The 16,745-nt window shown below is 40.8% G+C and overlaps 1 protein-coding gene across 4 annotated transcripts in view; it reads right to left on the reverse strand.

Annotated features, from left to right (window-relative positions):
- LOC139478873 (regulating synaptic membrane exocytosis protein 2-like) overlaps positions 1-16,745 on the reverse strand; it is a 115,706-nt gene that overhangs the window by 54,981 nt on the left and 43,980 nt on the right. For all 4 annotated transcript variants that reach the window (XR_011654335.1, XR_011654333.1, XR_011654334.1 and 1 more), the window contains exon 2: positions 11,907-12,026. Coding sequence is in view for 1 of the 4 variants with exons in the window: in XM_071261543.1 (XP_071117644.1) it covers positions 11,907-11,927 (21 nt within the window). In the remaining 3 variants the exon portion in view is untranslated. The remainder of the gene's footprint in view (positions 1-11,906; positions 12,027-16,745) is intronic.

Raw genomic sequence — 16,745 nt, forward strand, 5'->3', positions numbered from 1 at the left:
AAGACAACCCAAATGTTGATGTGAACGAGTGAGTGAGTGAGTTGGGTTTAACGCCGCTTTTAACAGTATTCCAGTTATATCACGGCGTGTCAGCTTAATGTGGGAGGAAAGCCTAAAGTGATGCAGGTCTCAGACGTTTACCACTTCGGTGAAACCCACGAGCACGGGTATGGTGCTGACAAACCTAGAAACATAATCGGGGCGAACCGGGATTCGAACCCACAATCATAGGTTTCTGGCGTGCTCAAGGGACGCAACTCTGCACAGCGAATCGCGGCGCCTTAGACGACTGGGCCACCCGTGCCCCCTTGATGTGAACGAACACGGGAACAACATTGCATGGTACAAGTCAAAATATGGAACAGCACAGGACATGTTGATCATGTCATTGCACGGCGGCAGGCACCGTGCCTAAATTGTTATGGGTTTGGGAAAATGACATGGGGGCATAGGGTCAGGGGGATGAGAAATCGTTGGAAAGATGCAATCCAATTTTAAAAATAAACTTTATCTTGGCTCACATGTGTATAATGATATGCGTACTTACGATATACATGATGAAAATATGCTTTAAAACATTCCTAACTGTAAATCAGGGTACAGTGTCAGAAACATGTTACCATTAGGGAGGTAATTCTTTATGAGAAGTATTGTTCATGGTTAGAAATAACAAACGATCTCACAGTGGAAATTAACTGTAAACAAAGAAAAAAACGAAGATAGTTGTTTTTAAAAATGGTGGGAAATTTGCTCAAAAGGAAAAATTGGTCTCACAAAGGGGAACGCAGAGAAACTACCTCTTTCTACAAGTATGTAGGTGTATATTGTACAAATCATCTCACTTGGTCTATGCATGCAAAGCCAGCATCGATGCAAGCTCAAAAGGTATACTCAACAACAAAAGTTCCTGTGACACAAATATTTTAGTGTATTTTTCAATCAAGTAAAGTTTGGTTTTCAATATTGTAGTACATGTATGGAATCAAGTCACAAAAACGCAACTGCTACAGAAAAGCATGCATTCCATGCAAAAGTTGACTTTTATGCAAGCCTCATGCATTTCACTACCCAAGAATGGGTATAAAAACATGTGCGTTAACGGGATTCCATATGCATTGTTTATCATCGTGCTGACAACAACCACTCAGAAAAACAACAAAATTAGGCAATTATTCAACATTACGAAATGCCACGCCTGTCCGAAAATGAGCGTCTGGCAGGATCGAGTCAACGTGATGTTGCAAGACAATTTAACGTCCACAAAAACACCATTTGGTGTTTATGGCAATGTTGGCAACAGACAAATGCAGTCAGAGACCATCCTCGCAGTGGCAAGGCCACGCGTAACCAATTATCGACAACTGGATTCGAACAACACACCTACGAAATCGATTCCAGCCAGCAACAGTGAATGCAAGAAGCATCCCTGGCCTTCCACGAATATCTTCACAAACCGTACGTCCTCGCAGATGTGCACGGATTGTCGCCAGAAGACCCGCCAGACGTCCCATTTTGACAGGAAACCACCGTCAAGCAGGTCTACAGTAGTAAAGAAAGCGTCTACGCTGGACGGCCATGCAGTGGGGACAAGTTCTATTCACTGACGGGTCTCGTTTTCACCTCAGCCTCAGCGATGGACGGATTCGAGTGTACCGACGTCGAGGTGAACGTTACGTCAATCATTGTGTCATGGAAGAAGATCAGTTAGGGGGCGGCAGTGTTATGGTATGGGATGGGATTACAGCAAGGCAGAGGACCCGTTTGATAGTGGAAGAGGGAAATCTCAATGGACAGCGCTACCGTGACGAGATCATCGGCCCTGTTGTTCTACCGTTTTTGCGTCATCGTGGCCCAGGCATTACCTTTCAACATGACAACGCCCGGCCTCATATTGCTCGACTTGTTCAGGAAACTCTTCAACAAAACAACGTGAATGTCATCCCCTGGCCGACTCGCTCCCCTGATCTCTCACCAATCGAGCACATGTGGGATGAGATGGATCGGCGCCTTCGACGTCAACCACGTGTTTCACAGACACTCCAGGAACTTCGAAATATGCTCCAGCAGATATGGACTAATATCCCACAGGACTTTGTTCGACGCCTGGTTCATTCCATGAGACGAAGATGTGTTGCTTGCATCGCAACCAGAGGTGGACACACACTATTGATTTGTAAATTGACATTTTGGCATGTTCATGTTTTTTTGTTTTTTTTATGAAATCAAGCATTTTTCTGAAGTCAGTATGGCAAATTAAACCATTTGAACAGGAGTCTTTTATCTGTTGCAACCCGAAATTGTTTCCGATTTGGTAAAAAACATAACTTTGCATTAAATCTGATTCAATGTCACAGGAACTTTTGTTGTTCAGTATATTAATTGGTGTGTTAAAACAAATCTTTACTCTTGGAAATATTATTACAAGTCGTTCTTCGAGATATTTGTTTTAAAGATTAGTCCGTTATTACTATATGGAGTAGAGGTATGGGAACTCAGTAAGCTTAAAAAAATAGAAAAAGTACATTTTTTATGCCTACAAGAAATTCCTTGGTGTTAAGGTTAATACACCAAGTGTTATTTTATATGATGATTGTGGCAGATTTCCAATGTATATATATTCATATATAAAGGTTATTAAATATTGGTTAAGATTATTGAATATATCTTATAGGTTCCCGAAAAAATGATGGTACTCTTTGATAAAAATGGAAAACGAAACTGGGTAACAGACAAAGACTTGCTGTTTTCCGTTGGTTATGGCTATGTATGGTGTGAACAAAATATACAATGTCATTCTTATTTCATTAGATCGTTAACACAAAGACTAACAGATATATATTTACAAAGTTGGTCTCAATCTGTATCTGAATCAAACAAATGTATTTATTACAAAATGGTGAAAAATGATTTCTATCCCGAAATGTATTTATCTTGTTTAAATGTAAAACAATTTCGGGTTTCCTTAGCAAGAGTTCGATGTTGTTCAGTGATCTATGTATTAAACTTGGGCGTTACATGTGTATTAAAAGAGAAGAACACATTTGTCAGTTGTGCGCCCTGAATGACATTGAAGATGAATACCACTTCCTTCTTATATGCCCATTTTATGCAACATTAAGGCCTAAGTATATACCTGAATATCACCATGTCAATCCCAATTTCTTTAAATTCACATCTCTGTTAAACAACTCAAAGTACTTACTTCTACAAAATTTATCTATGTACATTTATCATGCAATGAGACACAGGAAAGACATTATGTTATAGACTCTACTACTCTGAGTGTACAAATAATAAATGTACGATTGGTCTGTGGCATCCTCAGTACGGAAATAAAGACATCGACACAATATTGTGGGTTTCAATTTTAACAATATCTGAAAGTCTCCATGTGCATATCTACTTCATTATGAAATAATATTACACTGTAACTATTACTTTGAAAACCTTAATTATGAAGAAATAATAATAACTTCACCACTGTAGATATATCAATATCAACAGTATCATGTACACTGCTATGCTTCTGTCAACCTAATACCCCATGTTCCTTGAAAACAATAAATGTTTCAGGAAGTCCTTGTTTTGAAAACATATTACCAGTTTTGTTTTCATGATATGTTTGTTTTCTACTTTTATATTTCATAAATATCTAAACTGAAATGTGCCATATTCTCATTCCTGATTCTGAAGGTACCACATGCAAATTACAATTTGTTTCATCATCCGGGTTACACATGTGTGCTTTATGACAGTCTAGGTACTTGCATCACTAGGTAGGTATGCTACAAAATGTCTTTGCGCCGTGTTGATCGTGTGGATCAAAGTTATCTTGTAAGGCCTCTTAGTACTCATGTTGCAACCGCTATGTACATGAGTAAGTGAGTGAGTATGGACTTTATCAATAGCTTCACACGTTGTACCCATGTGGGGTATCAAACCCGGGTCTTTGGCGTGACATGCGAACGCGTTTTATCCACTAGGCTACCTCACCGCCCCCTATGTACAGACGTATGTGTTATGTATTATGAAATAATATTGTGGAAAGGATTTTGTCGCTTTTATTCCCCATCTACACACAGCCGTGGTCTAGTGGTAAAGCGTCTGCCCAGAGAGAGGAAGGTCCGGGGTTCAATCCCCGGTCGTGTCATACCATAAGACCTTAAAAGATGGTCTTTGTCTTTGAATAACATTTAGAAGCGATACACATGCCAACTTCTATGTATTGAGGAACACATGTTTCCGAGTATATACTCGTTCATTAGGTGAATAAATGATATATATATATATATATATACCAATGACAGCTGGAAGCCAGGACTTAAATTATCACTTGTTCGTGAGTGAGTTTGGTTTTACGCCGCTTTTAGCAATATTCCAGCAATATCACGGCGGGGGACACCAGAAATGGGCTTCACACATTGTACCCATGTCGGGAATCGAACCCGGGTTTTCGGCGTGACGAGCGAACGCTTTAACCACTAGGCTACCCGACCGCCCCTTATCACTTATTAGTAATAGGCAATGGGTCATGGGACCATGATCGGAAATGGCAATAAATAAAAGCCAGAATGATAATTTGCAAAGACAATAATCATTGTGTTACTCATAATAAAGAAGTTGACATCCATACATTCTCTTGCTTATGGTACTTGTTGTTACCCTGTCTGACGCTTAGCATTAACACAAAGGTTGGTCCGGATCGGAGTCTGTAGACAGTGTCTGAGAGGGGTATTCATGTTAAACTGCGGCATGTTATCTCAGTGGACTAGCACTATAAAATCGGCATTAGTCATTAGTCACCGTGTGCACATGAAACGGATTTAATATGTGTCACAAACTTCACTCTGTTGTTCTCGTAAGTGAATGTATAAATTGCACAAATGAATCAAATTCAAATTGTTCAATACGTCATACTATTGTTAAGTGACATAAATACTTTATTTTAAGCTTTTCATTGACTAATGCATATCTTCATGACGTATTCGACTGTCGATGCAAAGGAAGGCACAGACTGATTCCTTAAATTGCCTGAAATAACCTTCCTGGCATTCTACAATTACAAGCTGGTCTTACACTTGTCATATTATTCACGGTAATGTCACAAGATATGACAATCACTAATTACTTTAGCTTTTATAACATTAGTTACAGGTGCAGACAGCGGGGCAGGATGTGCTCACCTTGTCGCGAAGACGCTATCATCGCTACAGTAAACTACTGTTATAGCGAACTCAAAGGGACAACTAATTTTAGTTTGTTATAACCGTAATTCGTTATAAGCATATATACAGCATAGCTACAGCATATAGTCGGGACTAAAAAGTATGTTCGTTATATCCGTTAGTTCGTTATAAGCGTGTTCGTTATAACCGTAGTTTACTGTATTTGATAGTGATTCAGAAACATATAAACCATCAACACCAGATAATAACCAGTCCCCGACACCCGTGAGGATCCGGGGTAGAATAGGTTTTCAGCAACACATGCTTGCCGTAAAAGGCGACTTTGAGTTGATGTATGTCATCGTATCCCAATTACGTAGATCGATGCTCAACAAACCAGTCCCCCAAAAAGATTCCATTAAACACATGCTCATGATACAGCAGAAATGTCTTCTGATGTATTTGCCGTCGTGACATTAATGGACTATTGCTAACAGCGGCGTAATACCATACTCACGCACCCACCCTCACTGACTGACTCACCCACCCTCACTGACTGACTCACCCACCCTCACTGACTGACGCACCCTACCTCACTGACTGACTCACCCACCCTCACTGACTGACGCACCCTACCTCACTGACTGACTCACCCATCCTCACTGACTGACTCACCCACCCTCACTGACTGACGCACCCTACCTCACTGACTGACTCACCCACCCTCACTGACTGACTCACCCACCCTCACTGACTGACTCACCCACCCTCACTGACTGACTCACCCACCCTCACTGACTGACTCACCCACCCTCACTGACTGACTCACCCACCCTCACTGACTGACGCACCCTACCTCACTGACTGACTCACCCACCCTCACTGACTGACTCACCCACCCTCACTGACTGACTCACCCACCCTCACTGACTGACTCACCCACCCTCACTGACTGACTCACCCACCCTCACTGACTGACGCACCCACCCTCACTGACTGACTCACCCACCCTCACTGACTGACGCACCCTACCTCACTGACTGACTCACCCACCCTCACTGACTGACGCACCCTACCTCACTGACTGACTCACCCACCCTCACTGACTGACTCACCCACCCTCACTGACTGACGCACCCTACCTCACTGACTGACTCACCCACCCTCACCGACTGACTCACCCACCCTCACTGACTGACTCACCCACCCTCACTGACTGACTCACCCACCCTCACTGACTGACTCACCCACCCTCACTGACTGACTCACCCACCCTCACTGACTGACGCACCCTACCTCACTGACTCACCATGTTTGTTGCAATTTTGGTTTTTACATTTTCAGCTGCGATACGATTTCAGCATGTTATGAATATTTGGAGTTGGACTCTTTATACAGTAAGTTACAAGAATACCAGGATATATATAACTGATCTAGCCGGGAACATTATATTGCTGAAACATTTCGCAATCAGGTAATAGTAATATAACTGCCCCTGAAAGAACTGGAAAGTTGGAATTCGTTTTGAGTCTATATTTAAATATGATTTCTTTAAAAAGCGATGATTACATTTACAGGCATACCATTTCCTTGTGGAAGTCCGAGGAAAATGTTCGGTTTTGACAGCTCTATTCTAATATGATTTTTGTAAAGCCAGTTCTCCAGTTACCTGCAGATGGAAGTTACTTTGCTGCAATCAGAGGGCCTGTATCTGCTTCCTTTGAACATGTTAACTTGTTTGATAGGCATTACTTAGAAGTTGGCGGATGACAAGATAGACACAATTTTATGGATAACAACTTCTTTAATACTGTAAAAAGCGACGTTTCGGTATAGATCCTTATACCGTTGTCAAGCAAGACTGGCTTGACAACGGTATAAGGATCTATACCGAAACGTCGCTTTTTACAGTATTAAAGAAGTTGTTATCCATAAAATTGTGTCTATCTTGTCTTTGAACATGTGTTGTTAATTTTGAAAACCCATCTTCAATAGTCTAGTGTCAGTGGGTAAAATGTGGTGCAAGATCTCGTACTGAAATTATTGTTAGGAAGTGTCACATTAATATCGAAAAGGCACATGGTTCATAGAAGATTCAGCTTCCCAATGGGATATTCTTCTTGATTACAGTTTATACTATTTTGTAATCAATGTTCTGTAAAAAATCTGTGTTCCTTTTGATTGGGCCTTCCTTGATTTTCATGTAATCAATGTTCTGTAATAAATCTATATTCCTTTTGATTGGGTCTTACTGGATTTTCATGTAATCAATGTTCTGTAATAAATCTATATTCCTTTTGATTGGGTCTTACTGGATTTTCATGTAATCAATGCTCTGTAATAAATCTGTGTTCCATTTGATTTGGGTCTTACTGGATTTTCATGTAATGTGAAGCTTTTGAGGTTTATACAATTCAAGAAACATCATCTATTATTGAACTTGTGACCCCCATAATTCCTAGGAATATATTTATACTTATTTGGGAAACCGGCGAATAAATATTGTTCTGATGTCTCACGATGAACATCTCTGACTTTAAGGGTTCAGCAACAACAGTTGCATTATATACAGATTCCAGTTGTTCCTACTAGGTTGGAAATGATTACGTTTTATTGTCTGTTTAAAGATTACTGGTTATTTATATGACTGATATGTTTAAGCTTTGCTTGTGTCAGGATGAAACAAACAAGGTACCATTCCTATACATTTGTGCTCCACATTTCATATTATTTATTTTTATATCCCGTGACATAGCTTTGCTTTGTTAAAGACAACTGAGAATAAGGGGACAGCGCGGTGGAGTGAGTGAGTGAGTGAGTGAGTGAGTGAGTGAGTGAGTGAATTTTGGATGACAAATGAATCATTTATCAACTTGAATATTTATGTTTTACCAGGTAATTTAAGTTTTTCAAAACTAATTCCAGCAGTTTCTCGAGTGTATAGTCCAGCGGAAAAGTGGGTGAGTGAGTGAGTTGGGTTTAACGCCGCTTTTAACAGTATTCCGGTTATATCACGGCGTGCCAGCTTAATGTGGGAGGAAAGCCCCAAGTGATGCAGGTCTCAGACGTTTACCACTTCTGTGAAACCCACGAGCATGGGTATGATGCCGACAAACCTAGAAACATATTTGGGGCGAATCGGGTTTTGAACCCACAATCATAGGTTTCAGCGAATTGCGGCGCCTTGGGCGACAGGGCCACCTAAGCCCCGTCAAGCAGAATGGAGATCTGTAGTACAATGGGATAATAACATTACTTTAACTTTGACAGTTTCATTCAAATACACTTGAGGAGCCAAGTTTGGGAAACTGTTGAGAAAAGAAAAGGTTTATACCATTTACCATTTCGTGGCATTTGGAGGAATGTATATTTCTTTAATTTGTATAACATTGATGCATGATTGAATACTAATTTGTTGGTCACTCTTTATATTGTCTGTCTTATTTCCTCATCAATCTAAAGCATTTACATTGGGATTTTTCATATAATTTTCCTGAGGGGTTTGGAAGGGACGGAAACAGATGCCTGACTTTGGGAATGCTAGGTTTCGTTTGTTGTTTAACGCCGCACTAAAACCAATATTCCAGCTATATGACCGCAGTTTGGGAATGATGAAAGATTTTGGGACAGTGTGTCTACCGAGAGGAGATAAGTTACGGGGACATGTGTATTTGTGAATAACTGGCTATTTTCACATATACAAGTTGGGAGACGCCGACAGTGATTACACTGAGCCACGCACAAAGCATTTCACAGTTCAGTTATGAAGGCAACATAACTGTTATTCAGTATTGGAATCAGCGGTACGTGTAAAGAACTTTCTCTTCTCCAATGTTCATATATCATTGTTTCAAAATCATAGATTGTTACCATGGCAAGAACGGACTCTGTGGATAACAATGTTTGGTAACTATGGCGTTTGCCGGAATCCAATCTGTTGTCGTCAGGTAGATCACAATCTATCAACCAAACCAAGATATCTCATTATACAGCACATGAAAACAACATTTCTAACGCCGACTTTCAGATTGAGGTAATCTGACACAATGATATTGCTGAGACTGATCGAGATGTTTTTTACATTCACAAACGTTTACGTTTGAAATGTAAATGGGTTCTGTTTCCGGCCATTTGCAAGGTTATGACATTTGAATCTGAACATGCAGGCTTCGATGAAAAGTGTTAAGGTTAAACACCAAAGGGAAATGACAATAATGGGACCATTATATCACCCTTGACATCCCCACGCGAACTACGCTACATCATCTCATCGATTATAAGTCAAGGGATGATTAACAAGTTTGATGAACATTCTATAATTCTCTGAGCTGCTATATGCGAGAAACAAAGCCTACAGCTACACTGAGGAAAGCCTGTCTGGATTCGCGCTACGTAGGGATCCGGAAGGGAGTGACTCATTCTTACGTGTATACGAATGCTGCACCGATCTGTTTAAAATATATGCTTTACGCCGACATGTTTTCATCCTTTGTTCCCCAAGAGAAAACAAAGGAAACACGTGCACATGCAAATAAAATGATGCTGAAACAAGGCATATGTGTATACACTGTTCACAAGGAACGACTGTAAAATGAAAACATAAGGCATATGTATACTGTTCTAACTAGAAGGGGGTCACATTAGAAGATAAGCGTTGACGACAAACATACTCTGAAGAACGTTTATGTCTGTGAAACTTAACACCAAAACACATTCTATAGTTTGCACGAGCCTCAGGCGGTAGCGCCACACACATTCGTCGGATGTCATTCCTGATTTTGACACTTTTAAGGAAGGTTGATTATCTCTGCGGACCATTATTTCTATCAATCTTATAAATTCTGCTTGATTTATAATTTGTGTATAAACTAGCGATTCGATGTCTGCAACGCACGGAAAACGTCTATGGGCTTTTGGCATGCAGGAAACAGGCAGACGTCAGCGTGCAGTGACCCATACGTTCACTGTTTCACAGGTACCAACAAACCCAAAATGTTGACGATCGACCCCGTTCATAGCGTTCCAGGTCAACGAGTGAGTAAGTTTTAAACAGTTTGAACAGTATTTCAGTTATATCACGGCGTGTCTGCTTAATGTGGGAGACAAGCCCGAAGTGATGCAGGTCTCAGACGTTTACCACTTCGGTGGAACCCACGAGCACGGTATGGTGCTGACAAACCTAGAAACATAATCGGGGCGAACCGGGATTCGAACCCACAAGGAAGGACGGTAAGATCCACAACGGTGCTCATGGGGATGTCTACTTCTTGCCTTGGCAGCCGTGAACCTTTTTAAAATTTTGTGGGATGTCATTCTAAAAGACATGCACAAAAACATTAATGTCACTACATTTGGGGTAAGGGTACACATTTCGAGATTGTGTTGGCCTCGTGCCCACGGATGACAGCGATGTTACTGGGAGTGTATTGAAGGTGTCAGACGCTGCTGGGGAGGCGCACTTCTACGGGACGCAACTCGGCACATCAAACTGTGGCGCCATAAACGACTGGCCACTCGTGCCCCCCACAAAAGCTTATACAATATGAAAATCAACTCTAGCCACTCTTAGATGTCATTTTCAAATACTCATATAATGTGTTCAGGTCTACGCATAAAAACACACATACTCATAATCGTATATTGAGACAGGCGAGCATAAACTGCGAGACGCACATAGTCATATACAAACAGTTCAGTAGACATTAAGTCTTAGATTAATAAGATTTGCAATTGACTCAAGCTAAAAATGTATTCCTTGTGACTCAGAAACTAACTTGATGAACGTATGGGTGATAGTTGTGGCGAAATAAGATGAGTCAGCTAACTTGTTCGTGATTTACCTCATTCAAAACATAACATACATAACAATTCTTTCTTCGAATTTCTCGGGGGCCATGGCGTCCCAAACACAAGGATCAAAGATTGAGTATTCTTGTTGTAATAGGTATTGTGACAGCTAGTCTCTGAAATGAATATATTCTAAGATTTCGTTTTTGTTAAATTGAGTTCAGTATATTCAGTCGATTCCAGAGAACCTCTTCATGTTCCTGACACTGAAGTAACCCAGGCGAAGTTGTAGACTTGCGTGGAGTATTCTGATATTTGTGTTTAAGGGTCTTTCCAGTGCCGGAAATCATCGTATGTAACATCGCTATTTGAGAGTGGTTCAAATACATTTGATGTGGTCGGAATCGTACAACGGATTCGGCTGAGTCTATCTTTAGCATAGATTTCTTATTATAGTGGAAAGGGTTTTTATCGCTTGATTTAAACCCATTTTGAAAGTACATGAAAGAACATTATTCTTACTGTCGATGCGACACTGAAATGACACTGAAATACAAACATCAACGCCAGCGAAAAACTAGTCTCGATTATTCGCCGAAACACTGGGCGTGAAGGCAATGGAGCGGCGAATATTATATGAATGTATCATTGAAAATTGGCATATCCTGCCCTACCGGTACACCCGCCACACATACACACGTATGCTAGTCGTCATGTTAAAAGCTGAAACTTAAAAATATAAAGAAAAAAAGATGTTATAGATTGAACGCATTGATCTTAAAACACCTGTCGCATGGGACCAGCAACTTCAGGGTGATTTATCAGGAAATTAATGAGATGAAAGATGAGCTTGAAACATTCCACGTACCTTGGAAAAAGATAACCGGATTGAAGCGTACATTATGATAGAAGACGAAGTGACAAAACTGTTTTAAAAAATCGTCTGACACCTACCTTTTTCATGAGAGAAGCCATAGCGATAGAGGTGTTGTGTGCGTCATTGTCTTCAGGTGCGCGCGAGGCGTGTTCGCACCGTACCACCACCTCCCACTGCGTCTACCATCGGCCCCGACTCTGAAGACAAAACAAAACTACTGAGTAAACATGTCATTTTTATACGTTATTGCCCTCAGAATGATCTCACAGCTTGCTGGAAAATATAATTTAAAAAAAAGTCATGATTAAAATGTGCTGTAAGAAAAGGATCAAGCAAATAACTAAATACAATTCATGTTATCTGTCGCGGAAAAGGAGATCCTTTTCACAGTTTGTTATGCTAAATGCAATTGAAAATACGATTTCCCTAAACATAATATTTCAAACGATCCGGAATAAAATATATTAAGAAGAAATTCGCATTTTAAAATTATTAAAATGTAACGTCATTGATAACGCATAGTGAAAAAACAATGTTAAGGAATGTCCCTTTTGATACACGTTAGGGTTATGCACTGAAACTGTTTGCTTAACATGGAAGTGTGAGATGGATCTGTTTAAACTGTCTCTAGGAGATCCCCTTCATAATTATATATTTGATACTTGCAATCTTCATTATATGAAATGTGGCCCTGTCAGTCGAGCTCTCGGGTTGCAGCAACATATGGACAGGACAACTTGATGTCATCTTCTTGATGATTGAGTTTGGTTGTATAATGTCTATACATCATCTGACGGCTCTCGATAACAACCAAATGTCATTTCAGGATACTACTACTACTACTACTACTACTACTACTACTACTACTAATGGTTCTGTACTGCTGAACGGAACAGAAATGAGTGTCAACCAAGCGAAGTGCAATATCAAGTCGGCCCAGACTCAGTTTTTCAAGGAGAGGCTTTCTGAACGACCACTGCATCGAGTTTATGTGCAGTGTGTTGAGAAGATCAGCAGTCCTGCAGAGTCCTTTGCTTGGATGAAGTAGTCTTGCCTGAAAAGTGAAACTGAAGGCTTTCTGTTCGCTGCTTAGGACCAGTCACTTCCCACTCGAAACATTCAATGTGTGATTTTGCATCAAAATGTAAATATGAAATGTAGATTATGTAATGTATTTAATGAGACTGTCCAACACATTGTCCGTGGATGCCAAGCTTTGGCACAAACACAGTATCTTAAACGACACCATGGGTGTAGGTCGATCATTTTATTACCGTCTTCGCCATGCTTGTGGTTTTGACACAGAGGTCCACTCATGGTACGACCCGGAATATGTAGAGGGTGTCATGGAAAATGATAAATACAAAATTCTTTGGAATAGGCCCATTTACAGCCTTAGACATATACAGGTCAACAAACCTGATCTTGTCCTTTTTGATACATCCAATGAAATCATTTATATCATCGAATTTTCTGTCCCCTTTGACACTGATGTGATTGACAAGATTGAGGAAAAACATGGTAATTATGCGGACCTCGCTTTCGAAATGTCACGCTTGCATCCCAAGTACCAAGTTGTCCGACTCCCCATTGTTATCGGTGCCTTAGGTTTGGTACCTCCCAATCTGTTGACTGACATTGGGAGAGTACCCGGGTTTGCTGCCAGAATACAGCCCTTCTGACAATCTGGGCAATGCAGAATGCTGCAGTGTTGGGGAGTCTTCACATTCTCCGAAATTTTCTGGGTGGGTTTGACTAGGCAGCGCTTCCTGGGAGAAGCGATTCGCTGTCTGGGCTGCGTGTAGAGGGAGGGGGCAAGGGACCGGGGCTGATGATGAACTACCACCCCGACTGTGCCAGGATCACCCAAACCCTCTTTGCTGCATTTTATATTTTAATCTGTAAATGATAATAACTTTGGTGGAAGCTGCGGCACGGATATGATGCAGTCTAACCTAGAAGCATCTTCAGGGCGCATTTGGGATTTCATTTGGAGCCAACCTCCTGTACGAAACAAGGGGTGAACAAAAAATGTTTTCTTTCTCAAAACATTCTTTCATCCACCCAGCGACGTTTCTGTTTTTAATTGAATATCAAACAGCAGGACCCTAAGTGCTGCTATAAATAGGATTTCATGTCACGATTGTGGTGATGTAACTCGCTGAAAACTGATCTTTACTACTCAAGAGAAGTTAAAGAACGCACGATTGTTTCATGACTACAATTAATCTTGTCATGACATTTTAACGTCTTTCGGTATGACGGGCAGACGTTCCAACTTTTAGACTACGGATGTTTTTATTTGAAAGGGATTCGTACTGATGAAAAATAAGGTGAAATGGCCATAAAAAAACCCCACCACTGATCGCTACAAATCGGATATGTTTCCCAAATGAATTAACAACCAACTAGATGTTATTAAACGCCAGTCGGGGGTACGAGATATAGTCCGATTGAGGTATACTACTACTACTACTACTACTACTACTACTACTACTACTACTACTACTACTACTACTACTACTACGTTTATGCCCGACCTACTACTACCACCACCATTACTAAAATTACTACTACTGCTACTCATACTAATACGGTTATCCCCGATCTCCTACTAACAGGCGAGTAGTCAGGATCGTTGACTTGGTTGATGCATTTCATCGTATCCCAGTTGCGTGGATCGATGCTCATGATGTCAATCACTGGATTGACTGGTCCAGACTCGATTATTCACAGACCGCCATCATATAGCTGGAAACAAACAAACTACTACTACTACTACTACTACTAGTACTACTACTACTGCTACTGCTGCTGCTGCTGCTACTACAACTACAACTAATGCGTTAATCACCAAGCTCCTCCACCTCCTACAACTACTAGTACTACTGATAATAAACATGAGGATCGGTTCTGGCACCTGCTATTAAATCAAAGTGTCTCTCACCAATGTGTACACACACATACAGACAGACAGACAGACACAGACAGACAAACAGACAGACAGACAGACAGACAGACACACACACACACACACACACACACACTCGCACATATGTGCATAACGCGACATTAAACCCCATCTCACCCCATATCACCTCACCTCACCCACCAATGGGTGTCTGTAACTCAAGCACTGTATAATTGTGAGGCAGTTGACAAAGGTCACCCAAGGTAAAATACACCCTCACCTACTCCTACTTCACATCTGCCTTCTCTGGTCACCTGGTTGAGTGCGATGCATTGGTATGAAAAGACAAGCTGCTCACGTGTCAATAGATCAACCCGTGCACTTGAACAAGACAATTACCGATCTCGTGCTGCACGAGTTCTAGCGCAACTGCAGGTGTCGTATTCAGCCGCACGCGCACTTGTCTTAAAACGCCTGCACCTCATTTCGCGTGAATAAAATGCATAGATGTGATTGACATTTGAGATGATTCAGCATATTAATATTTATCACATACACAAGTAAGAACTACTCTGTATAAACATATAGCACGAGAAAGTCTTCAATTATGTTTTAATGCGAGCATATTATCACATACAGTGTGTGTGTGTGTGTGTGTGTGTGTGTGTGTGTGTGTGTGTGCGTACCTGAGTGCGCGCGTGCGTGCGTGCGTGCGTGCGTGTGTGCGTGCGTGTGACATGAATAAATGATAGAAAATGGATATGGCATATACATTCTGAAAATGTCCAACGCCTATCTGTGTCGTCTTTTCACAATATTACAGAAGTTAGTTTCGTCTTAATGAAAGGTTGAATATGCTAATTACATTGGCTATTCCATCAGTTATGTATACCCCCCCACACTCTGACAAGAACATATACAGAGATACTGGTCACAAGAAGTCAAAGAACATCCGATTTCTTTATGTTACTTTCCTATATGCCATGACAAATTAACTATAGTAATATAAATGAATCAGGTTTGATGTTCAGGTTTGTTTGTTTGTTTGTTGTGTAACGCTGCACTCAGCGATATTCCATCTTTATGACGGCGGTCTGTATGTAATAGAGACTGGATCAGATCAGACAATCCAGTGACTGACATAATGAGCATCGATCCACGCAATTTGGATACGATAACATGACCACCCGATCCCGTTACTCGCCTCCCACGAAAAGCATAGTCGCCTCTTAGGGCACGCATGGGTTGCTAAAGACATTTTCTCTACCCGGATCTTCACGTGTCTGACGTTCAGTGGTCGCTCGCTAAAGTTATATTGCTAGAAATGTAATACGGTTGATTTTTACAATTTAAAATGCATGAATCTTTAAATCCCAACTGTTATTAATAAATGTACGTTTGTTAATAAATGAATTTAAAGTATGAATTCTATTTCCCATGTACGACTTTCTTCATGGGCACAATGTGGTTATTTCTGGTGTTGCCCGCCGTAACCTTGCTGGAATACAGCACATTTATTCGCTCACTCTATTTCTGTACGGTGATGGAGTGAGTTGGGTTGAACGCCGATATGAATTGTATTTAAGTTATATAAATGTATGTCAGTTGGATGTGGGAGTAAGGTCCTATGTAATGCGGGTCCTAGACGTCTGGTTATGACTTCCAAAAACAGGTATGGTGCTAACAAACTCCAAACATAATCAGGACAAGCGGGATGCGAACCCCAGACAATGTCGCCTTTTTCGTCTGGACCACCCATACACATAAATCCAGCGACTGATGATATTTATAGCGATTGAAAAGTGATTAACTCGCATTTCCGTAACTCGACACAGAAGTATATGGTTGTCTAGGACTATGGACAACTCGATATATACTGAACCAAAAATTTGAGGGAACCGGGGTATTTTTCGGATATATTTAAAAAAATGAGCGCACTACAAAAAATATCCCAAAACAAAAAATATCCCAAAACATTCATGATCCCTAACTTTTTCCGTTCAGT

Source organism: Haliotis cracherodii, unplaced genomic scaffold (assembly GCF_022045235.1).
Source record: "Haliotis cracherodii isolate W230 unplaced genomic scaffold, xgHalCrac1.p SCAF_4, whole genome shotgun sequence".
NCBI classification, from domain to species: domain Eukaryota; kingdom Metazoa; phylum Mollusca; class Gastropoda; order Lepetellida; family Haliotidae; genus Haliotis; species Haliotis cracherodii.